General features: G+C 44.8%; 1 protein-coding gene across 2 annotated transcripts in view; it reads left to right on the forward strand.

The window, feature by feature from the left end:
- The window catches only part of SUFU (SUFU negative regulator of hedgehog signaling), a 112,131-nt gene that overhangs the window by 29,491 nt on the left and 56,199 nt on the right, over window positions 1–26,441 (forward strand). For both annotated transcript variants that reach the window (XM_044916589.1, XM_044916590.1), the window contains exon 3: window positions 7,588–7,724. In XM_044916589.1, the coding sequence (XP_044772524.1) occupies window positions 7,588–7,724 (137 nt within the window). The remainder of the gene's footprint in view (window positions 1–7,587; window positions 7,725–26,441) is intronic.

Raw genomic sequence — 26,441 nt, forward strand, 5'->3', positions numbered from 1 at the left:
CAATGGGTGTGGAGCCTACTTAAACAAACAAACAAATAAAATAAATAAAAATGGACTTTTTAATATTTTTTTAAACGAACTTTATTTATTTTTTTAAAGATTTTATTTATTTTTTGACAGAGAGACAGCGAGAGAGAGAGCACAAGCAGAGGGGAGCTGCAGAGGGAGAGGGAGAAAGCAGACTTCCCGTGGAGCAGGGAGCCCGATACGGGGCTCAATCCCAGGACCCTGGGATCATGACCTGAGCCGAAGGCAGACAGTTAACGACTGAGCCACCCAGGCGCCCTAAATGGACTTTATATTTTAGAGCAGTTTTAGGTTCACAGCAAAATTGAGTGGATGTAAAGTTCCCATATATACCCTCCACCCCCACACATGCACGGCCTCCCCCACTATCAGCATCCAGTACCAGAATGGCACATTTGTTACAATTGATGGATCTACATTGACACATCATTATCACCTGGACTCCAGAGTTTACCTTAGGGTTTATTCTTCATATCTCTGTTTCTACAGATGAAGAAATTGAGGCACAGAGAGGATACGTGATTTGCCCTCCAGCCAGGAAGTAGCAGAGCCAGAACTTGAGCAGAGGCAGCCTGGCTGCAGAGATTCTGCTGACATTTTGGTGGCTCTTGATGCATATTTGGTGCTTTTGGATTTGGCGCTTTTGGATTTGGCGGCATTTTCTTTGTGTGGGTCAGGTAGTGACACTTAAGTGTTGGGTGATTGTTCCCATTTGCCTGAGATTAACGGCTTTCCCAGGACGTGAGGTTTTCAATTCTAAAGCCAGGAAAGTCCCGCAAAAACAAGGACAAGTTGGTCGCTCTATTTCAGCGACACCAGAGTCCTCTGGCCCACGATGAAGTCTTTTTAGGAACTAGGTCAAGAGCTGGAGCCTCCCCAGATCAGGGGAGGCTGGAGATGGCCAGAAGGATGAGGGGAAGGGCTAGATCCATTTCCTGTTTCCTGGCCCCTCCACATTTGTTTCTGGGTACACCGACCAGGGCTCCTGTTTGTTATTCTGGAATTTAAACTGCCCAGACAGAGCAGTAGATCAGATTAATGTATTGACTCTTCCTGACCCACTGGTCTTTTGATGGTTGGTGGGTGTTTGCTGCTTTTCGGAGAGGGAAGTGAAAGAGCCCTGGATACCTGGGCTGGCTCTCACCGCACCCTTCCCCGGCAGCACACTTCTTCAGCCCAGGGCCCGGCTGAGTGTAATTATACAATGCCGAGAGTGTTTGCCTTGCAGCGCAGGTATGTTGCCACATCCTGAGCTGTGGGCTTACAGTAGGCAAACACATCTTTTCTTTTTTTTTTTTTTAAGATTTTATTTATTTATTTGACAGAGACAGAGATAGCGAGAGCAGGAACACAAGCAGCGGGAGTGGGAGAGGGAGAGCAGGCTTTCCGCCGAGGAGGGAGCCCGATGCGGGACTCGATCCCAGGACCCTGGGATCATGACCTGAGCCGAAGGCAGACGCTTAACGACTGAGCCACCCAGGCGCCCAGGCAAACACATCTTGAAAAGTTAGGTGGGTGGTCCCATTTGTGCCGTGAGAGGGGTAAGGCTTGTTGCCAGCTTCACTGTAGGATTGCCAGAGCACTTCCACAGGTACGAGAGGACCTGGAGGCCAGCAGGGCCACTTCCTCTGGGGTCAGACTGGATCTGGATGGAAAGGGTTGCTGCCTGAGCCTGTTAGTTCGTTCTTTTCGTCTTTATTGAGCACCTATTGTACACCAGGATATATATTCAGAGAAATGTGCCCTGCCCCCCCCGCCCTGCAGTCCTTTCCACCTTGTTCCTACCTACTGCCTGTAGGTAGCTAATCTTAGTAGTTTCTGATTTATTCTTGCTGTGTTGCTTTTTGCACAAATGAGCAGATGTATGTATATTTTACTGTCTCCCCCTCTTTCTTCCTCAACAGGTAGTATACTGTAGTACTTTTTGCCTTTTTTTACTTGACAGTATCCATATCAGTTTGTTAGCTCTTCCTCATAGCTGCATAATACTCTTTGAACCACTCTTCTATGAATGGGCATTTAGGTTGTCTCCAATATTTTGCAATTACAAATTCTTAGAAGTGGGATTGCTGTGTCAAAAGGTAAAATAGATGTAATTTTGTTAGGTATTACTAACTTACCCTCCAAAATGGTTGTACTAACTTGTATCCCCACCAGCAGTGTATGAAAATACCTCTTTCTCCACAGCCTCACCAATAGAATGATATCCTACTTTTTTAATTTTGCTGATCTGATAGGTGAGAATCGTGTCTCTTGTTGCTTTATTTTTTTAAAAGAGATTTTTAAAAAGATTTTATTTATTTATTTGTCAGAGAAAGAGAGCACAAGTGGGGGGGAGCGGCAGGCAGAGGGAGAAGCAGGCGCCCCACTGAGCAAGGAGCCTGATGCGGGACTTGATCCCAGGGTCCTGGGATCATGACCTGAGCTGAAGGCAGATGCTTAATCGACTGAGCCACCCAGCTGTCCCTCTTGTTGCTTTAATTTGTATTTAAGTTGCGTTTCTCCTATCATGAGTGAGGTTGAACATCTCTTTGTATGTCTGTACCTATATCTATATGTCTGTAGTTTGAATTTTTTTACTATCAATCTTTTCTTGTCCCCCTCAATTTTTAAGAACAGCTTTATTGAGATATAATTCACATACCATACAGTTCACCCACTTAACATGTATAATTTAGTGGTTTTAGTACATTCACAGAGTTATGTAACCATCATAATCTAATTTTAGAATTTCTTCATCACCCTAAAAAGATGTTAAGTTAAGCATTAGCAGTCACTCCACATTTGTCCTCAGTCCCCCAGACCTACATAGTCACCAGTCTGCTTTCTGTCTCTACAGATTTGCCTACTATGGACATTTTATATAATATACACATAATTTGTATTATATATTACAAGTTATATGGGGCACCTGGGTGGCTCAGCCGGTTAAACATCTGCCTTCTGCTCAGGTCATGATCCTTGGGGTCCTGGGATCAAGCCAGTGTTGGGCTCCCTGCTCAGCAGGGAGTCTGCTTCTCCCTCTCCTTCTGCCCCTCCCTGACCCCTGCTCATGCTCTCTCTCAAATGAATAAATAAAATCTTTAAAAAAACCCCAAAAAACAAGTTATATTATTTATCATGTCATATCAGTGGAATCATACAATACATGGTCTTTTGTGACTAGCTTCTTTTACTTAGTGTAAGTGATGCAATGCTTATAGTGTTGCAGGCATTTTCTAACATTTAATCCTCACAACTCTGAAATAGTTACTGTTTTGTTATTATCCTTATTTGATGGATGAGGAAACTGGGGCACAGAGAGGTTAAATGTCTTGCCTGAGGTCACATGGCAGTAAGAAGATGGACTTTGGAGTCAGGCAGACTTCAAGTCCAAGCTGTCTCTTGCTTGCTGTGTGACATACGGAATATTACTTAAACTCTCTTTAGTGTCTTTTTCTCATGTTAGTTAAATGAAGATAACAGTGGCTGAGTCTTGTTGGAGAATTAAATGCTGTGACATAAGTACTTAGTCCAAGGCCTAAAACTTAATAGGCATTCAGTTAATCATAGTAGTTATTAATAGGTAGAGTCAGACGAAGACCTGGCTTACGTGGTGTGGTTGGCCTTGCTCCCCCTAGCACTGAGGTGTACCTAAGATACCAATTTTTTTTTTTTATATAATTCACATACCATTAAGTTTACCTTTTTAAAGTATACAATTCAGTGTTTTTCAGAATATTCAGAAGGTTTTACAACCATCATCACTATTTAATTCCAGAACATTTCCATCACCCCAAAAAGAAACTGTGCCCATTAGTAGTCACTCCCCCTTGACTCCCCCTAGCCCCTGGCAACCACTAATCTACTTTTTGTCTCTGGATTTGTTTATTCTGGACATGTTGTATAAATGGAATCATACATTATATGGCCTTTTGTATCTGGCTTTATTCACTTAGCACAATGTTTTCAGGGTTCATCCATGTTGTATCAGTGCATCATTCTTCTTTATTCCATTGTATGGATGTACTACATTTTGTTTGTCCACTCATCCATTGATGACGTTGGGTTGCTTCCACTTTTTGGCTATTATGAATAATGCTACTATGAATATTAATGTAAAAGGTTTTTTTTGTTTTGTTTTGTTTTTTAGATTTTATTTATTTGAGAGAGAGAGCATGAGCAGGGGGGAGGGGCAGAAGGACAAGCAGACTCCCCTGCTGAGCGTGGAGCCTGACTCAGGGCCCAATTCCAGGACCCTGAGATCATGACCTGAGCTGAAGTCAGACGCTTAACTGACTGAGCCACCCAGGCACCCCAGTTTTTTGTGTAAACATATATTTTCAGTTCTTTTGGGTGTATACCTAGGAGTGGAACTGTTGGGTCATGCGGTAACTCTATGTTTAACTCTTTGAGGAGCTGCCAGACTGTTTTACAAAGCAGCTCTGCCATTTGACATTCCCACCTGCAGTGTGTGAGAGTTGCAATTTCTCCACATACTCGTCAACACTTGTTATTGTCTTTTATTTTAGCCATCGTAAGGGGGATGAAGTGGTACCTCACTGTGGTTTTGATTTGAGCTTCCCTATTAACTAATGGTGTTGAGCACGAGATGCCAACTTTTAGATCATCTTTTCTGCCCACCTGAACTGTTGTGTTTCCACCAGAAAGTCTCTCCTGGGTTCCCATTCATCTCTGCCTGGTGTTAGTGGTCATTTTGGCCTCTTGGATGCTGATTGATACCTTCTTAGTGCAGGTGCTTGGGGCAGGCTTTTGGGCAGGTTCCAGTGGTTGGGCAACTACGTCTGAGATGAAAGGCACGGGTTCTTTCTGTGCGCAGGTTTGATACTACTCTGGACGCTGCCACATCCGTCCCTAGGCTTGCCAAACTGCTGGGACAAAGCCATCCTCTCCCCTGGGTACCTCAGTGAGCAGGATCAGAAGTTCTTGAGCTGGAAATAATCTCACCCATCCTTGCAACAAGACAAGATAAGAACCCCTCACCCCCTCCCTGCCAGATTGGGGAGAATCTATAATGTATTCCTTTAAAATCTCTGTAGGAAGAAATTCCACTGGCCTCCTTTACCACCGGCTGGTGTTTTAGCAGCCTTCTGTGTTAGAAAAATTCTTTTCTCTGACCCACCTCCCTCCTCCTGCAGCACGTGCCAGTTTCCCCTCGTGCTTTTCTTTTTCAGAGGGTGTGGGAGACAGCTGCCCCCTAGGAGGGGCTTCAACCTCTGGTCAGACAAAACCTCTGCGGCTGGAGAAGCCCTCACGTGAGGAAGTCCAGACCAAGCCAGGCCCTCCAGGGACTTGAAAGACTGAATGACCTTGTCACTTGGCTATTGCCTGGGCAGTCTGCTTTGAAAAAGAGACCTTCTGACAGGCTCCAGGTTGTGTGTTTATCCTGAGGCTGGGCCATTCCAAACGCATGTTTCAGAGTTTAGAGGTTGCGTCCAGCCAGCGTGGTGGGTGGTAATCAAATGCAGGTGGACACCATCTGGCCGGGGCTGTCCCTCCCAGCTAGCCCAGTGAGGGCTGGCCTGCCCACCACAGAGCTGGCCCAGAAAGCACCCCGCATGGAGGCAGATGGTGGACATGTGCACGTGCGCGCATGCACGCTCATACACACGTGTGCATGCGTGCACAGCTTCCTTAGAGCGGCGGTGCTGCTTGGATACGTATGATTTCTCTCTGCATCTGACGGTTCTCCCCATCGCGCAATTTGAGGAATACGTTCTTTTTGTCTGTTTCTCAAGTTTTTGTGGTTAGAAATCATGTATTTTTCTTGGCCCAAGATGAAAGCCCTGGATAATGGTCTAATACATTTTACAAAGCTGCTTCTAATTGGAGGCTGCTTGAAATCTTCCCTTTGGCCTAGTGACCCATCTCCTTCGATGGAGTTTTAATTCTGAGTCAGTGTTGCATTACCTCGGATTTTCACACTCCTCTCAAGCCTGCAGCCCCGGGGAGGTGGCTCTTCTGGCCTCAGCTGGCTTAGCTATTCCCTCAGCCCCCCTGCATTGAATTGCCCCCCAGTATGACAGTTCAGTAAGGGAAGAAAATAGCTTACACTGTGTCTTGCCAAACAACTTCTTCTCATCTGGTCTCTGAAATTCTAGTTGTGTACCCTCAAAAATGGATTCTGCCTCCCACATTGCTAGATACCCAGAGGAAATGCAAACCATAGACACCTCTTTTAAATATAATTAGGCACCAGCATGATGACTTTATTCCTTTTCAGTCCTTTGGAGAACGTAGCTTCTCAGAGGTTATCTCTCCACTGCAGTAAGTACAGGAAGGCTGAGCTCACCCAGGCACACAGGCAAGGTTAGGACTGGTGTCGGAGGTTCAGAGACTTTGGAATCTTTTTCTGTCCAATCTCCTGGCCTGGCCTCCTAAGGGTGATGAGGAGCATGATGAAGGAAAGATGCCATGTGGAATTTCAGGGTTGGGCATCATCATCCCTTCGAAACTCTTACCTCTGACTCCCTGTTCTGGGCGCTTAGCAAGGAGGTGTTGGCTGTCATCTTAGTTTATGGTTTGTATTTGTATGCTGAGGAGTTTACATGTGTATAATCATTGTGGCTCATGCTTGTACAAGATATAATTACTGAAAATTATATCATGAACATATTTTAACTTTTAACCCTTCCCATGCTGGCAAACTTCCTGTGCTCTCAGGAAATCCTCCCTGGATGCTTCCCTCCCATAAGGGGGCATGTCACCCCCCCCACCCAGGACTTGCTTTCTCATCCACATCATTTTCCTCTCTGGCAGAAGTCCATTTCGGGGACTTCCCTGAGGACTGGGAGCGCCTGAGTGTTTCCTAGTGGTCAGAGGCAGGCATTCCTCCCTCGCCTCATCATCACCGTGATGCATGCGGTCATAGAGGCAGTAACTGTCATCATTCTTGGCCACCTGGTTGAGAAGGGGGCACAAATCCGTGATTCCCTAGCATTCCAGTGATTGAAGAGTGCCCATGGGGCACCAAGTTTCAGGAAGAGCACATGCCGATTGATGAGCACGTGTGGGGTGCTGGGTTTCAGGAAGAATACAGGCCCTCCCAGTATTTGGAATCTGCCTTGGGACCTTTCCACAAATGCCGAGTTTGGAGACCAGCCAGCCCAGCCCAAGGATTGTACCCATGTGGGGCAGGGTGAAGGTGGGAGTGGAGAAAGGGTCTTGTCCTCACAGAGCATACAACAGGACTTGTGGCAAACTAAGTAGGTGCTTATTAACAGCTTGAAGGAATAAGGAGTGTAAATAAGGAAGATTTTCAGTAATGGAACCTTAATCACCCAGAGGAATGTTCCAGAGCCACAAAATGTGGAACTCATAATTTAGAGTGCCACCAGGGGAATTTGATTGGCTGGGCCAAGGTCATACCCATGTATCGTGGCTGGCAGGAGCGCAAGACTAGTATTGTGGCTCCTTATAGGCTATTGAGAGAGATTCCTCTGATTAAGGGGTTTGGATGCTGAGGCCACCAAAAATAGGGGAGAACTTTAATTGGACTTTAAAAACAGTGTTTTCCTAAGGTAGTTGAACTAAAAACATTTGTTTTTTTATTCCTTCCAGATTTACAGGAACAGACGGGCCTAGTGGTTTTGGCTTTGAATTGACATTTCGTCTGAAGAGAGAAACAGGGGAGTCTGCCCCCCCAACATGGCCAGCAGAGCTAATGCAGGGCTTGGCCAGATACGTGTTCCAGTCAGGTAAGAACGCCAAGAGCTGGCTGGCGCAGGGGTCCTTATGCCATGAGCCTGGTTGGCTTTGGGAACTCATAGGCATATTTTGATATCTGTGAAGTGACCTTTCCTGGGAGTACTGTACCCCATTTGTACCATGAAGGTGACTTGTTCTGCCTGATGTTTCCTGGGTGGGAATCTACCTGGGCCAGGGAAGAGAAGGTTATACCACTGTGACCTCCAGCAGCCACTGTTCTGACACCCTCAGCCCTTGCTGCAGACTACCAGCCATACTTCAGATTCCCAGCGAGCCAAAGGCCAACTCAGCATGGAGCTGATCAGCTCTCTCTGTCTGTCCTATTTCCCATAATTAGTATGGTCCTTGCTCCCTGCTGCCAGTGGCCTAGCCATCTCTATTTCTGGGGTCCCAAGCGCATGTGTTAATCTTGGTTAAGCCTCGGGTTAACAGTAGAGGGTGTGGCAGAGAGAGAGAGAGAAAGAATTGCTGGGAGTTTGATCCCTCACAGTGTGAGGGGGAAGCTGGAATCAGGCAGGACCTTGACAGTCAGAAAAATTTGATTTATGTGATTCAAGTGGCCTCCAGGGGATGGTCTGTGCTCCTGGTGCCCCTCTGGAGACTGCTAACATGGCAACCGAAGTGGGGACTTTGTGTTGGGACCTTGGTCTCCTGCTCTTAGCTCATCCTGCCTATAGTCCTCCAGTGGGAGAAAATATTAGAGCAAAATTTAAAACCTTTTGTGGAAGGTTTCATATCATCTGGATGTTTCTGTGTAGCTAATTGAGTACTCAGAAACATTTCCCACATAGCCTCAGATTTTGTTTTTTTGGTTTGGTAAGTAGCCTTCAGATGAAGGCCACGACAGTTTTATCCAACTCTTTTGCTCTTTGACTGCCATAGATGAGCGTGGATCCCCTGCATCAGAAGCTCCTGGAGAGCTTGTTATAAGCCCACATTCCTGGGCCCCACAGGAGACCTCTGACTCAGAATCTTTTAGGGGTGTTGTCCCCAGATGCTTCTGGTAGAGACTAAATTTGAGGAACCATAGATCTGACAGTGACTTTTTTTCCCCAGGCTTCAAGTGGGTTATAAATTGGGGGTGCAATAGATCCTCTAGGTTGAACTCATCTGTCCTCATTCTGGACCCCTGGGGTCAGTTGTTGGCAGGGTGGCTATCACATAATGGGAGTGATCCTTAACTACTATCTATCATTTTGTGTTCTATGGAGTAGTCCCCTTTGGGAGACTACAGTGGGTCCTTTCTAAGCAAGGGTTCCCAAACCTGGCTGCTCATGAGGTCCTCTGGGGAGTTTGTCCCAACCCCCCTGCATGGCTGTGATTCATTTGGTCAGAGGTCAGACAGAGGCATCTGTTTCTTAATCAGCTTCCCCGGGATTCTAAGGCAGTTGGTCTGGAGATGATGTTTGGGTTCTAAAGGATTGTTGACCAGGAAGAAGTCCTGTTCATAGGGGCAGGGGAGGCAGGCTGCCTGAAGCAGTGGCCCGTGGGATTTGGTACTGTCCTAATGTGGTTTGCAGAATTTTTTAAAATTGTGCCAGGAGTCTCTTGCCTGAACCCTTTGTGTCTTCCCTCTTTCCCTTCTTGGGATGCCTGAAGCTGACTCTGATAAAGAACTGTCTTTGGAAAAACAAACTTTTCTTGATGGAGAATTTGATCTGCTGTAGGAAAGGGGGCTATAAAGACTAGCCAACCTTTTGCTTGTATAGACAGGTAACTCCTAGCCCACTGCTTAAGCCAGTGCATTTATATGTTTGTTTCCACTTAATGTACTTGCTCAGGTGGACAGAGATCAGAGAAATGTAAAAACAGGTGTTATGAATCACTGTCAGGAGGAGTCAAGCAGATGAGCTTCTGAAATAGTTCTGCTATTAAAGTTCTGAAGTAATAGTGCAAGTAAGTGGAAAAATAAGATTTAACTTGCAGCAGTTCATTTCACCCACACAGTAAACATCACTAGTCACCGTTTTCCACCACAAATGTGATCGATTCAGGCAGATTATCAACAGATGCCAAAACCATTGGATAAAAGGATTGTCAGGGAACAAGATAAGATGTTCACAGGGACTCAAACCCCTCCACAGATTACTTATTTGTTACTGAGAAAAATACCATTACAATGACAGGATTTGGGTGGACATCACCTTAACCAAATGATCAAACATAGCAACACCAGTAATGGGACAACTTATTACTATGTATCTTATGTGTGGGAGTATGCAGTATAGAACATCAACTGGGTAGCACTTTTCCAAAAATATTTCACCTGCATTGAAACATGAGCAAACAATCAGACAAATCTAGATGGTAGGACATTTTATAAGAAAACTGTCTGGACTCTTCAAAAATGTCAAAGCTGTGAAAGATCTGCAAGGGCAAGGGGCGGGGGCTCTACTAGATTACAGAACACATGACACTTTAAATGCACTTGTGATCCTTGATTGGATTCTGAATTGGAAAAAAAAAAAAGGTCATTTTTAGGGCAATTGGAAAAAATATAGATTGTATATTAGATAATAGGACTGTACAACTGAAATTCCTTGGGTGCAATATGATATAATGTTAGGAGATAAAAGCTGAAGTGTTTATGACTAAAATGACATGATTTCTACAACTTAACTTTCAAATGATTAGGCAAAAAAATAAAGTATGTGTGGAGAGAAGAGAGAAGAGAAAGCAAATGTGGCAAAATGTTAACAATTCTGGTGAATCTAGGTGAAGGGCAAATGGGTATTTTTGTACCGACCTTCTAACTTTTCTATGCGACTGAAATTTTTTAAAATAAAAAGTTGTGGCTATTTCTTGAGTGTAGCCTGGCTGGCTACCTCCACAGTCCCTTCTGCATCAATGGCCCCGTTGATTGTGCCTTCAGATCACGTCAGACAATGCGCGCCCTCGGCAGGATGGCTACCCTCCTGAAAGTATACTACTTGGTTTTCTGTTTTCCAGATTTTCTGTAATAGGATCATACTATTTAAATAATAGCTAAAATAAATCTACCTGAAATGCTTTTTGGAACAGGGCACAATAAATTATTAATTTATTATATTTTATTAATGTATTGTATATATTATATTTATAATGCTTTTTGGAACAGGAACAATAAATTATTAATAAATAAATAATGGGGAAATGGTTTTATTTATTTATTTATTTTAAAGATTTCATTTATTTATCTGACAGAGAGATAGCACAAGTAGGCAGAGCGGCAGGCAGAGGGAAAGGGAGAAGCAGGCTCCCCACTGAGCAGGGAGCCCGACATGGGACTCGATCCCAGGACCCTGGGATCATGACCTGAGCCGAAGGCAGACGCTTAACCGACTGAGCCACCCAGGTGCCCTGGGAAAATGATTTTAAAAAGTATGTGGTAACTGATACAAGGGAGGAGGCCATGGCTATGGGCCTAAATAGTGAAGAAAAGGGCTCACATTTAGTAGTGTGTTCCATGCGCCAGCCACAGTCACAAGTGCTCATTTAATATGCAGTAAAGCCCTATGAGTTAGACACCATGTTATACCGGCTTTACAGTTGCAGAGAGCAAGACAGTATGGAAAGGTGAAGTATAACATGTCCAAGATCACACATCTAGGATGTGCAAAGCAAGATTTGAACCAGGCAAGTTAGTTCTTTATGCCATTCTCCTAACTATGATGCTATGTTGTCTCAGGCTGGACAGTGGGTTTGGAGAATCCTCCATATGGATGACTCCACTGGTTCACGTGGCCTGTGAGCTCCATCATGTCTCGCTTAGTCACTCAGGAACATTTGGAAAATAAAGGGGGCAGAAGCCATTCATAATATTACCAAAATCCTCTTAAATCCATCCTTCCGTCCTTTAACTTTTTAAAAAAGACTTTATTATTGGGCGCCTGAGTGGCCCAGTCGGTTGAGCGTCTGCCTTCGGCTCAGGTCATGATCCCAGGGTCCTGGGATCAAGTCCCACACATCGGACTCCCTGCTCGGCGGGAAGCCTGCTTCTCCCTCTCCCACTCCCCCTGCTTGTGTTCCCTCTCTCACTGTGTCTCTCTCTGTCAAATAAATAAATAAAATCTTAAAAAAAAAACCACCTTATTTATTTATTTATTTGAGAGAGAGAGCACAAGTGAATGAGAGGGCAAGAGCAGGGGGAGAGAGAAGGAGACTCCCCACTGAGCAGGAAGCCCAATGCCAAGCTTGATCCCAGGACTCCGGGATCATGACCTGAGCTGAAGGCAGATGCTTAACTGACTAAGCCACCCAGGCACCCCTGGTCCTTTAACTTTTTCTTCATGAAAATATGTATATAAAAAGTACAGCTTGATGACTTTTCATAGACTGAGCACACCCATATAACTAGCACCCAAATCAAGGAACAGGCTAGTTCTCCAGAAACCTCCCTTGTGCCCACTTGTAATCACCATCCCTTGTTCTTTCCTTTTCTTTCTTTCTTTCTTTTTCTGCTCTTCTCCCTTCTGTTCGCCATCCTGTGCATGACTGCCAGGTCCGGGGGGGGCAGCCTAGTATGACGGTGAAGAGCATGGCCCCTGGACCCAGACTGCCTTCATTCTTAGCTCTGCCTCCTGACTTTGGGCAGTGTAACCCATTTACTCATCTAGAAAGGAGAGATAATAATAGTAACTACATATGAAGTTTTTATTTATTTATTTATTTATTTATTTATTTATTTATTTGAGAGAGAGAGAGAAACAGCATGAGAGGGGATAGGGTCAGAGGGAGAAGCAGGCTCCCCGCTGAGCAGGGAGCCCAATGTGGGACTCGATCCCAGGACTCCGGAATCATGACCTGAGCCGAAGGCAGTCGCTTAACCAACTGAGCCACCCAGGCGCCCACATATGAAGTTTTTGAGGAGATGAAATGAGCTAATACTTCTAAAGCACTTCAAACAATGCCTGATATATAGTAAGAACTATGTAAGTATTATCTGCAATTATTATGATTACTTAGTCTTTAAAAACTTCATATGGATGGAGAAGGTGGGTACCTTGGTCGTTTTTTGTAATGACAATAAAGATGCCATTTAACAGGAAAGCCCTGTTAGGAAGGAAATGCCTTGCTAGTCCCTGAACCAGATGTTTGCCTCAGCTGATATGATGATATTTGGTGCCATTATCTTCCTCCACACAGAAAATCAATAATAATGATACAAATAAAATCACCTTGTGTTCATCACGTTATGCAACCAAAAAACAAATTCAGTTCAACTATGGCTCCTTGATTTGTGTGGTTGACAGTCCCTGTAAAATCTTACACAAATCAACTCATATTCGAGATGCAATAGAGCCCATGCATTTTAGTGGGGCCTTGTAGTAATTCCTTTTATTAGGTGAAAAATCTTTTTAAAGAGTGAATAATTGCCCCTACTGTAACTGTTTTGTAAGAGTAAGTTAAAGCCTTTCAGGATTTCTCAGGGCGTGGCACACTCTTCTGATGCTGCAGAGAACCTCCCTTGTGATGTGTAGGCCTTGCTGTGGTCTGAGTGGCCATGCTGTGCAAGGGTTACACGTATGCTGTCCTCCAGAACACATGTTTTACATGTGATCTGCACACAGATACAGCTGCGTGTGTAACTGGCAGTATAATCCTGTCTGATGGTCTTACCTCACCTGTGCGGCTACAGTAAACTCGGTGACTTTATGTGGAGCACCCGCCCATTTGCCTGTGTGAACATGCTGAGCAGTGCCATCAAGTAAGTGGAATGCTGAAACCTGCTTTTCCAGGTCTAAGTAGCATCCACAGCCTTGGAAAAAGCATCAGGACAGTGGTGGGCAAGGGAAAGAGGGACAAGGCTCTGGGCGGTATGCTGGTGGGTGGCAGTGCACACACCCAGTTGTGGGGCCATGTGAGGCTGCCTCCGAAGCCTGCTCTGAAGAATGACTCAGAAGGTCCTGTAACTTAGCCGGAGGACAGTTGGTTCATTTGCTCAGAGGTGGGAAGTTGAGCTGTAGAGAAAAGGAAGTAGAAATGAGAGAGGCCTGGGAAAGGAGACTATCCAGAGGAGGTGAAGGATTCAGGATATGGGGGTGGGGCAGGTTCATGTTTATTTCAGTCAGGTCGCTTCTAGTTAAAAGAAAATGACCCAAATCAAACTACCTTAATGGCTTTATGGCTCAGATAAATGGGTTGTCCAGGGTTTCAGGTATGGCTCGATCTGTATGTTCAAACAGCATCCTCAGGGCCCTGATTCATGTGTTGGTCTTGTACTACAGACTGACTCTCCCTACATGCCGGGAAAGATGAACACCACCAGTCAGTTTCTGGCTCTCTCAGTTTGTAGTCCCAGCAGGCAGGAGGCTTTTTTCTTCCCACATTCCTACATCAGTCTTGGGGAGGGACTCAGATGAGTTCTGCCTGGGTCATGTGACCACCCTGGTTGGTGGTGGTGGTTGAGATGGAATACCAGAATTTATGTTTAAGTTTCTCCCCTCTCCTCACTTCCAACCACATGGAGTGGGAAAGAAGTCCTCTAAAGCAAAGGGTAACTCCTGGCAGAAAAAGATTTGGTATAGTTCTGGGCAGGCAAAATCAGTTGCTCTCATGAGGCCATGGGGCATCTGTCACCTAGTAATCCTGGTGCGCAGTTATGCTCAGAAGTCAAATCGGTTGGAGTACACAGATGGAGCAGGCACCTCTTGTTCTGCCTGTTGGTATCTGCTGGGTGGTTTTGACTACAAATAATAGAACATCCTGACTGAAATGGCCTAACAATAATGGCACTTGTCTTACATAGCAAGTCATCCGGAGGTGGGGCAGATCCAGGGTTGGTTGTCATCTGTTCAGTGAAGTTGTTTAGGACCTGAGTTCTTTCTAACTTCCTGCTCTGCCTTCCTCAGCGCTTTGGCTTGCCTTTTAGAACTGGTTGCCTCATGGTCCACAGATGGCTGCCATAATCCACCAGTGTGGATTATGAATGTGAATTTATGAATTATGAATTATGAATTATGAATCCATCCTGGATTCACACTTGACAGTCTACAGGCAGTAAAAGAGATACTTCTGTCCTGTGTCTCTTTTAAAGACCAATCAACACCTTCACAGAACCGCCTCATTGATCTCCCCTTGCATCTCATTGGCTAGAGTTATGTCAGGAAGGTGAGACAATCGTATTGGTTTACTGATCAGCTGGGACGGGCCCTGGTTCCCTGAGGGGCACAGCCAAGGAAAGGCAGAGGAAGGAAGTTGGGGTTGTGTTAGTAAGGAGGGGGATGGCCCCAGCTGGGCAAAATAGTATCTGCGCTTCCACCCAAGAAGCCCTAGCCCTGCCTGGGATCAGAGGACCCTTGCATATTGATTGGACACGGGGCCAGTACCAAAGCATCAAGTGGAAAGAGGACAGGGGAGCTTTCATTTCATTTGCTACAGGAGATTTAGAATCAAATCCAGCTTCTGGCATGAATCATTTGGTAAGTCCTGCAGTACATACTCAGTAACTACCAGCAGACACTTCAACTTCTTTCCTTCCCACTTTGCAGCCAGTTCCTCTTATTTCCCATTCCCTTTTAATTTTATGATCAGCTTATTCCTTCTTCTCAGATTGCCAGTGACTGCTCCCCTGCCCCCCACTCTCTGGGTTTCATTAAAAAGAAACCATTCCCCAACTCAGCAGGGCTTGATTTCTGAGCTGTGCTTTAGAATTCTGCTGGAGAGGCTGTCTGTGCCCCGTTTTGCCATTGGTAGGCCTTAACCACAAATTCCAAGGCAATTTCACTTGAGTTTTAGGAGAAACATGGCCCCCCAACCTCGTTACTGACACTGTGGAAATTCAAGTGCCTTGGCTTGCTGCTGTTTAATGGCAACCTCATGACATGTGCTGAGTCTGCTCAATTTGTGATTCGGGCCCAAGTAGGGAGACAGGGCAGCCCTGTGGAGTGTCCTGAGCCATCAAAGCTTGCAGCTGGTTGAACGCTGTGGCATTGACAGACTAAGGCCAACAGAGATTTTATTTTTTTACATTTTCTTTCCTTTTCCCATTTATAAAAGAAATACTTGCATAAAAACTGAAACACAGAAATTTATGACCCAGAAAGTGAAAATCCTTCATAAGGCGTCCCCCCACTGAGAAGACTTTGGTGTTCCTATTTCCAGATTTTCTTTTCAATGCATAGATCTGTATAGAATAATCATTACTTTATAAAAATGGGCCGTGCTTTTCATAATGTTGTTCAACTTGCTTTTTAAACTTAATATCTTTTGGACATCTTCCCATGTTAGTATGTTCTTCCTAACTGCGCTTTTTTATTATCTAGATACACTGTACTTTATTTAACTAGCCTCCCATTGTTGGGCCTTTGGATGATTTCCAGTTTTTCCCTACCACAAATCTGCAGTGAGCATCCTTGAGTATGTGTGTCTTTGTACTCCTGCCTAGGAATTTCTGTGGGATGAATTCCTAGAAGTATGATTGCTAGGTTAGGTGAAATGAACATTTTACAAGTCAATAGCTGTTGAGACAAATGATTATATTATTAGAGTAATACTGTTGGGTGATCGGCCAGGAGATATTATCATTGTTTTCAACAAACAACAGAATGATTGTTATATAAAATTTTTGTAATGACGAAGTACTCTCCTGAGTCCTTGAGAATTGGTCCCCTTTCTTAGGTTTCTGGCCTGAGAGAGATCTTTAATACATATTAAATGGCATACATTTGGGGTTAGGAAGAAACCAGGCCCTTATACAGTGTCTCATGAAGTTTATAGTTAGCGCAGGAACCCATCCATCATGCTTCCTGGCTCTGAAGTTGGAAGTAGTGAGGGACACAGCCTGCTGACTGAAGTCAGAGAGACTTTTCCAGATAGCGACAGCAGGTCAAATTTTATATAAGGAATGTCTTCTTTCTTTCTTTCTTTCTTTCTTTTCTCTTCTCTTCTTTTCTTTTCTTTTCTTTTGGGGAGGAGGGGCAGGGGGAGATGGAGAGAATCTTAAGCAGGCTCCATGCCCAGCCGCAGAGCCCGATGCAGGACTCGATCTCACAACCCTGAGATTAGGACCTCAGCCAAAATCAAGAGTCAGGCACTCAACTGACTGAGCCACCCAGGTGCTCCTATATAAGGAATGTCAATGAATTGTGGCATTTTCTTGAGTTTTGCCTCCTTCTACCTTTTCTAAAGTTAAAATTATACTTGCAACTCAGTCTTTTCCTATTGAGGCCCTTTTTTTTTCACTTTTTTTTTTTAAGATTTTATTTATTTATTTGACAGAGAGAGACACAGCGAGAGAGGGAACACAAGCAGGGGGGAGTGGGAGAGGGAGAATCAGGCTTCCTGCGGAGCAGGGAGCCCGATGTGGAGCTCGATCCCAGGGTCCTGGGATCATGACCTGAGCCGAAGGCCGACGCTTAACGACTGAGCCACCCAGGCGCCTTTTCACTTGTTTTTTTTTTAATTAATTGTATTGTATTATGTTATGTTAGTCACCATACATTACATCATTAGTTTTTTATTTCATTTGGTTTTTTTAATAATTAAAAGTAAGTGAATAGAACAGTAGCTGTTAAGCTCCAAGCTATCCTGGGCACTTTCATTTTCTTATTAAACCTCCACGGTAGGTGGCCTGATGAGGAAGATACTAGCATTGCCACTTTCCAGATGGGGAAATGGACTCAGAGAGGTGGTGGGCCCTGCAGAATTTCCTGCAACTGGTGAGTGGCAGGAGCAAGCCTCCAGGGACACCCTAACCAGCACTGGTTTGCATGCTATAGCCTCTTGAGCCTCCAAGGATCCATTTTAAATGAGAAGACTAGGAGGAAAGGAGCTATTTTTCATTAGTTGTATTTTTTTTTTTTAATTTAAGGGTCTGCTACATGCCAAGGACTGTAGGACTGTGCCAGATGCTGAGGAAGCCATGTGGAACAGATAGGGTCCCTGCCTTTAGGCATTGGAGAGAGACCCTGAAAACACAGGCACAGAAGTATTTGATTCCATAAGGTCGCTGAAAGGGAAAGATCAAGGTGCTCCAAAGAATAAGGTGGTAGACTCATTTTAGATTGTAGAGTCAGGCAAGGATGAGACTGAAGGCAAAAAAGTGAGGAGAAGCATTTTTTGCAGAGAGAACATCATATGTAGGCCCCGAGGAGAGGAAGAGCTGGAGGAATTTGAGGATCTGGAAGAAGGCTCCTGTGCCTGGAGGAGCCAGGAGGCTGACCAGGCATGGGGAAGTGCTGGGCCTTGTACTTGCATGCACTCAAAGTCGTGATGATGAGTGACTTTGATTCAAAGGGCAGTGGAAAGCATTTGAAGGAGGAAGGTGAAATGACCGTTCTGGGGAATGAAACCCACCCCCCTTTCTTTAAATTAAGACGTGACTGGATTCGAGGTGTTGGAGACTTTCTGCCTGATTTTGAGAGTGGCTCTTTCCCAGGAAGGTGCTAGGGCCCCTGCAGCACTTGGAGTCCCAGATTCTTCTTAATCCTGCCATGCTAACCCTTGGGACCTTAGCTTAGTATAATCCTGCTCCCAGCCTGCCTCTTCTAAGGCTCTCCAGCCTAGGGAGGGGCCCCTCATCTCTGTTGGGGGTGTTAGCAGCCTCTGCATACCTATGCCCAACAGCATACCACAGGGCTCTCTTTCCAGATCCAGGAGGCAGATCAGGCTTTGCTTCCTCGCCCCTGCTCTGCAGGTGAGTGAAGGACGTCAGGAAGATTGAGTGAGGAGCTTAGAGCATGTCCCCAGGTGTGAGATATTGCTAGGCTGCAGTTCAGCTCCTCAGCAGCAGCTTACCTGGCTTTCTTTCTGGAGGTCCCAAGTGGATGTGATCTTAATATCTTTGCCTCGAGTAAAGTTTTCTGAAAGGAGACGCTCCATCATTGCCAATGAGAGCGGTCGAGGTCTCTCGTTTCCTGGTTTGGATAAGCTGCCCATTGCCCCAGTCAGCTAACTGAAGCCAAATGGAACTGCCTGGTTATATTAATATCATTTTTCTTCCTCATACTCATTTTAATTTCCTTGACGTTTTCTTTCCCTCAGCCTGATTTATCCTCTTTTTTGGTTGCTATGGTCTGTAAAATATTTTCCCTTTCATCTGTTAGTAATACTGACCAACTAAAAGGCGAAACAATCCTTGATTTTTCTGCAATTTCCCAATATTTTAGATTAATAGTTGCAAGATACTCCACTGGAAAAAAACAAACAAAAACAGGCCAGCCCCTCAGAAATGAGCTTATGCCCTAAAATTTAAGTGGTTTGCATGTAAATTATAGTCTATCCAGTATTAAACTTAGGTGTTTCTAGGGAAGACTCAGAGGTTGGCAAAGTATAGCCTGCAGGCCAAATCCTGATGGCCACCTGTTTTTGTAAATAAAATTTCATTGGAACACAGCCATGCCCACTACATACTATCTATGGCATTTTTTGTACTACAACAGCAGAATTGAGTAGTTCATAACAGATACTATGTGGCCTTCACAGCATAAAATATTTGATATCTGGCCTTCTACTGAAAAACCTCTGACTTAGTATTTTCCACTTCTGAGTAACTACCTACGTGGAGAGGTGGCCATCTTTAAATCTCAGCGATATATCCAGATGCCCTGTGAAATGCCTTAGCTGGGGCCTATGCCCCCACCCATGATTGAAGGATCACAGTACCTAGAGGTTTGTTGAGGAGGGGTGAATGCATCTCCTGCTGAGTTGCTGCGTGATTTGAGGCAAATTCCTTTAGCTGACATGGGTCTGTATCTTACTTGGAGAACCACATGAAATGCTTTGAGGTTCTTAGTAGAAAAGGGTTATTGGAGGGGCGCCTCTCTGGCTCAGTCAGTAGAGCATGTGACTCCTGATCTTGGGGTTCACATTGGGTGTAGAGATTACTTAAAAATAAAAATCTCTAGGGATCGAGCCCCACGGCGGGCTCCCTGCTCAGTGGAGAGCCTGCTTCTCTCTCTCCCTTTGCCTACTGCTCTGCTTACTTGTGCTATCTCTCTGTCAAAAAAAAACAAAAAACAAAAAACTTAAAAAAAATCTCTAAAAAAACAAAAAAAAAGAAAGAAAAGGGTTATTCGATACAGGCATTAGGCTAGGATAATTCACCCTCAGACTAGTTCTCACATCTCTGGCCCCTGTGGAGTGTTAATTGGTTGGCTCTGAGCAGAATGTGACTCCTTTGTCTCTAGCACCTGCATTTCAGGGGTGCTCCCTGCAGGGGGCAGTGCCAGCCTCAGCAAGCTGGAGAGTTAGGCATAGACTCAGCACCTCTGCAGGAGGTAAAGCCCTTTGGTACCCTAATGGCTCATGATGGAATGTTCAATGAAGGAGGCTGGAGAATAGCGTGGAAGGGAGCAAGAGCTCAGGAGACAGGTTGCATATCTCTAAGACTTGGTTATTTCATCTATGAAATGAGGTAATAGTGATATCTACTTCCTAATATATTTAATGCTCCTAGTACAGTAGCTGACATAATACATGAAAGCAATTAATATTATTTATGTTGTCGTTTAAGAAGCATAGTGCAAGGGGCGCCTGGGTGGCTCAGTCGTTAAGCATCTGCCTTCAGCTCAGGTCATGATCCCAGGGTCCTGGGTTTGAGCCCCGCATCGGGCTCCCTGCTCAGCGGGAAGCCTGCTTCTCCCTCTCCCACTCCCCGTGCTTGTGTTCCCTCTCTCGCTGTGTCTCTCTCTGTCAAATAAATGAATGGAATCTTAAAAAAAAAAAAGCATATTGCAAGAAAAAAAGGAAACAGGCTTAAAAGGAAAAAAAGAAGCATATTACAACACTGTATAGAGTTGGGTCCTAGTCCTGTTACTAATATATACATGTCCATGTAGATGACTGGCAGAGGTATGTGAAAATGGATCACAGAGGCCATTTTAGGATGATACAGTTACAAATCATTGACATTTTCCTTTCGGGACGTTCCTGCCATTTTAGAATTTTCTGCACAGAGCATGGGTGTTATTATCAGAAAAGAACAACCAAAAGGATAACCACGAGTGAATTTTTCAGAGAACTGCCCAGAGGACAGGACAGTGAGCCCTGAGAAGCAGCCCCAGGCCAATACCACAGGACAAGTCACCACCTCAGGGTATGCTCTCTGGTGTGGTTACCGGAGCAGCTTTGAATACCATGCAGTGATCTGCCAATGCAAGGGGTTCTGCTTTCCAGCTCAGTTTCTTCATAGTGCTCTCAGTGGGAAATAAATGGCTTCCCTAAGCCAGACACAGCTCTGCTCTGGTTCCCCTGGTGCTGGGTCTCCACAGCCAGGCCTATCTTCTTGCCTTGCAGGGCAGACAGGCTTGTTTGATATCTCTCCAGGACTCAGGGGCCAGGAGACTGGCCTGCCCCTCCCCGCAGAGTTCTGATGAAGTTCCAGCAGCATTTCTGACCCCTCACAGAGCCTCTTCTCCAGGAATATGACAATTGAAATTAGAACCAGGGGAGGAAAAGAGAAAGGAACTTGAGTGCTTTTCAAGAAGGATCATAGCAAGCCCATGCAATAGGTGGTGGTTTGTTGGCATGCAGCAGGGGGCCTCTGAAATCGCAGCGGGTAGCCTTCCTCTGCCTTGTCCTGCTTGGGTCCATGGAAACTGCATCTAGGGGCACTGGCTCAGGGGAGGCCTCTCTGGGACAGGTTGCAACCCAGTGTCTACGCCTTCCTGAGTCCCAGCCCTAGCTCTAACAGTCTCTCTCTGGGTTCAAAGATTCAGAGAGAACAGGACAGTTACCAGTTTCCTGGGCTGACTGGGCATGTCAGGGTCCCCACCCATATTGGCTAGCATGGTAACCTGAACACAGGAAGCCTTTGTCCTGTGCCTCTCTTCACTGGGCCACTCAGATCACACATACATTGTGTTCCATCCTGGCTGATGCACTTTTATTCCCCCAAACAAAAATAACTATTGTTTTTCCAGTTTAAAAAATGATGTTAAAGAAAAATCCAAGCAATGTTGAAAACATGAAAAAAGCTAGTCACAGGACAGTGGGTAGAGTGTATTTTTATTTTTAAAAAGTAAGAAAAAAGGATGAGTTTGATTATATATGCTTGAAATAAAATCTTGAAGAATGCATGCCAAACATTAACAGTGGTTATATCTGAGAAGGGGGACTGATGGGAAAAGAGTTTCATTTTTTACTTTATACACTTGTCTGTTTGAATTTTGTATAATAAGCCTGTATTACTTTGTAATTTAAACAGGCATATAATTGAAAATGAAAAATAAACATCATCTAAATCCCAGCCCCTAAGATAGCTACTATTAACCTTTGGTTACCATCCTTCTAGACGTGTTTCTACACATAGACAGTTTTACTAACTTAATACTGTATGTATTAGCGTGCTTTCCTCACCCAATGTCACATCATAGAAGTCTTTCTAGCTAAGTGAATAGAGATCAGTGGCAGTGTTTGTAATGGTTGTACAGTGTTCCATTGTATTGTAGTAAAGGAGAACGCACTGTTTTTCTCCACTGCCGTACTCACTTATGTGACCGGATGTGTGGTTTGTCCACACCACTCTAATCTCCAGTTCTATTGGACACCATCTGGGTGTTCTACACTTCAGTTCACTTCCGATACTACTTCCTTGGAGTTACTGTCTGATCCCACAAATAAGGGCTCAGTCTCACAAGACTGCTCCTCCTGCAGATGCCAGTCATAAGCCCCAGGTTGTCACCTATACTTCTAACCAAATGCCTATAAATCAGAGTTCCCATGACTCTCTCCTTGGGTTCATTCAATAATTTGCTAGAACAGGGGCGCCTGGGTGGCTCAGTTGGTTGGGCAACTGCCTTCGGCTCAGGTCATGATCCTGGAGTCCCGGGATCGAGTCCCGCATCGGGCTCCCTGCTCGGCGGGGAGTCTGCTTCTCCCTCTCCCACTCCCCCGTCTTGTGCTCACTCTCTCTCTCTCTCAAATAAATAAATAAAATCTTAAAAAAATAATAATAATTTGCTAGAACAGCTCACAGAACTCAGAAAACAGTTTATTACTAGATTACCGGTTTCTTATAAAAGGATACAACTCAATTGCAGCATTATTTACAATAGCCAAGACAAGGAAGCAACTTAAGTGTCCATCAATGGATGAATGAATAAAGAAAATGCCATTTTTCATACAATGGAATAATATTTAGCCATAAAAACGAAGGAAATCTTGCCATTTATGACAACATGGATGAACCTTGAGGGCATTATGCTAAGTGAAATAAGTCAGGCAGAGAAAAACAAATACCATATGATCTCACTTATATGTGGAACCAAACAAACCTCCCCACCCCCCAAAAAGAATAAAAACCTAATAGGTACAGAGAACAGATTAAGTGAGTGAAGGTGGTCAAAAAGTCCCCAGCTCTCCTCCATGAAGGTGATTCCATGAGGCTGAGTGACTCCTGGCCACACAGTTGCCACGTGCTGTAACCTGTAGTCATGGCCACTAGGCAGCCCAGCCACCAAGGAAGCACTGTGTAGCCTTTGAAGTCCACAGAATGAGTAACAAGAATCTTCCAGTTTTTGGTAACGTCAAGGTTGGTTTTACTGCAATGTTAAGGAAGTTCTTTGAGGCTGGGGGCCTTTAGGCCTAGCAAACTCCATGGCTCTTGGAAAACCCAGCTAAACTTCCAAGTTCACCCTCACGTTCACTCCCTATTCCATCCCTCCAGGCAAGAAGAAATGTCCTGGGAAGGAGTCTGGCCCAAGCACCAAAATGGGATCACTCATAATTTGCAGCTGCCTCTTCCTATAACCAGATCACCCCAAATTGGTTATTTTCAACCCCCTTCCTAAGTCTGATTGGTAGGGAACTTTGGAAGTATGTGGGCAGACACATAGACAGCTGGGGGGGGTCTAGTCTTTACACGTGTACTCAGGTAAGTGCCTGCTTCATGTTCCATCTCCAACCCAACAGTGCCTTGGATGCCACATTCTACAAGGGACATTGACAATCAGAGTGTATCCCCAGAACAATGACTTTCAGACAGGCAAAAGCTTTCTTACACTGTGGTCTGTGAGGAATGGCTTTAAAAGTAAGGAGACTGGAAACATTTTAGTCTGGAGAAGAAAAGACTTTGGGATGAGGTGTGGGGAGTGGTGAACTATGACCTACAACAGGTGTTTTAAAAACGTTGAGGTCTAGCCATGTGGAAGAGGGATTGGACTTTTTCTTTGTTAACCAGAGGAGAGAACTTTGCTCTTAACTATTCTTTTGGATGTGGGAGCATTTTCTTTCTTTTTTTCTTTTAAGATTTATTCACTTATTAGAGAGAGAGAAAGAGTGCACACAGGGGTAGGAGTAGAGGGAGAAGGAGAGAGAATATCAAGCAGACTCCCCACTGAGCATGGAGCCTGTCTCAGGGCTGGATCCCATGACCCTGAGTTCCTGACCCGAGCCGAAATCAAGAGCCGGATGCCTAACCGACTGAGCCACCCAGGCGCCCCGTAGAAGCATTTTCTAACATGGATAGGCCTTGGGAGGCAGTAAACTTGCCATCTCTGAAGTTGTCCCAGTAAGGTCTGGGCAGCTGCTGGCCAAGGCCTTTGTAGAGGGGCTTTACGTGCTGAGTATGGGGTTGGTGATCTGGGAGCTCAGACACTGAGCCCAGATGCCACTTAATACATGCTTGTTTTTCTTCTAATCCACCATGCTTATGAGTGCTTCTGCTGTGCCCCAGTCTCGCTTTCTGCAGACAGGCTGCCTCCCCCGTCTTGGTGCTTTCTGTCCCACAACCCTCCAGGTCTGAACCAGCTGAGTGATCTCTGAGAACACCCATAAATACTCTGTGTTTCCTGATGTAAACTATGCAAGGAGGGGCTTAGTTTCCTGAGCCAAAAAGTAAAATCCCGGCTCCCTGAGGAAGGGTCTGCTCTGCCACAGTGGATGGCCTCTGTGTCTCACGTCCTACCTAGTCCTTCTGCCTCCAGTCTTTTTCTTGTAAACAGTGGCTGTGTTTTGCAGCGGTAGAATCTTTCAAATGAATAACAGTTGCTTCATTTATATAGTACATTCAGCCCATAAGGCAATTTTGACGTATTTTAATTCTTTTGATTCTAAAAACTACCCTGCAAAGTAGATAGTATCATCATGTTTTGATACATAAAGAAACAAATGCAGAGAATTTTAATGGCTTGTTTAAGGTTACACAGCAAAGAAAAATGCACCAAAGCATAAAGCAAAGGGAGGTACCATTACATGGAGACTCTTTACTTGAGGGTCTGTTTTTGCCTTTTTTTTTTTTTTTTTAAGATTTTATTTAGTTAGGGGCACCTGGGTGGCTCAGTCGGTTAAGCATCTGCCTTCAGCTCAGGTCATGATCCCGGAGTCCTGGGATCAAGCCCCGTGTTGGGCTCCTTGCTCAGCAGGGAGTCTGTTTCTCCCTCTACCCTTCCTCCCTGCTCGTGCTCTCTCTCTCTCTAATAAATAAGTAAAATCTTAAAAAAAAAAAAGGTTTTATTTATTTGAGAGAGAGAGAGAGCACGAGCAGGCTGAGCAACAGAGGAAGAGGGAGAAGCAGGCGCCCTACTGAGCAGGGAGCCCAATTCGGGACTCGATCCCAGGACCCCGGGATCATGACATGAGCTGAAGGCAGACGCCCAGCTGACTGAGCCACCCAGGTGCCCCTGTTTTTGCCTTTTACTTGAGGGTAAATGTAATACATTTAGGGTGACTGTTTGTCCCCGTGATCTGGTAGAAGAAAAACAGTCAATGCCGGACAATGCTTTCACTTCAGACTACAGTGGCCAGTGACAAAGCTAAGAGAAGTCAGTGTTTTATTAATTTATCTTTTCTGAGGCTCCTGGAGATGACACCAACCAAAAAGCTCTCTGGGTTAAATGATGTTTCAAGCAAATGGCGCGTAAACACATGAAAAGAAAGATGTTGGTCAGAAATGCAAGTTAAACTACCCTCAGATACCACTTCTTCCTTCTCAGATTAGTAGATTCCAAGTTTGATAGCATATCCTGTTGTCAAGCTGTGGGGAAACAGGCACTTCCATGTGTTCATAGTGGGATGCAAAATAGCGCTCTCTCTGTGGAAGAGAACGTATCAGTATCCAGCAAAACAGATCTACTTACTCTTTGATGCAGCAATTCCACTTCTAGGAATCCCAGAGATAGGAGCAAAACCATGAAAAGATATTCACAAATGGCTATTAGTTGAAGTAGTGTTTGTAGTAACTAGCACAAGTGTCTTCTCATGGCAGCGATGGGTCCATGGGAGGAAGTGGAAATGTGTGCATGCTTTGTCAAGCCTCTGCTTGGGTTTGATTCTGTCCCATTGGCCAAAGCAAGTCCCATGGCCAAGCCTAGAGTCAGAAAGGGAGGGGACTACAAAGTTACAAAGTTAATACCCTTAGGGTATTCATTGGGGCCCCAGTGCAATCAATTTACCATAGGGAACTTACATCCTTTCTTGTAATTCATACAGCATGGTTTATAGATTTATGATCTTGATCATATAAATAGAATACACTCTTCTTTTTTTTTAAAAGATTTTATTTATTTATTTGACAGAGAGAGAGACAGCGAGAGCAGGAACACAAGAAGGGGGAGTGGGGGAGGGAGAAGCAGGCTTCCCGCCGAGCAGGGAGCCCGATGTGGGACTCGATCCCAGGACCCTGGGATCATGACCTGAGCCGAAGGCAGACACTTAACGACTGAGCCACCCAGGCACCCATAGAATACACTCTTAAATTAACAAGATGTCTCTTTAAATGCATAAATCCAACCACTGTGTTTCCAGATATTTCAGTATACGTTAGGCAGTTGTGTTTGGGAATTATGAGT

Source organism: Neomonachus schauinslandi, chromosome 6 (genome assembly GCF_002201575.2).
Source record: "Neomonachus schauinslandi chromosome 6, ASM220157v2, whole genome shotgun sequence".
Taxonomy (NCBI): Eukaryota; Metazoa; Chordata; class Mammalia; order Carnivora; family Phocidae; genus Neomonachus; species Neomonachus schauinslandi.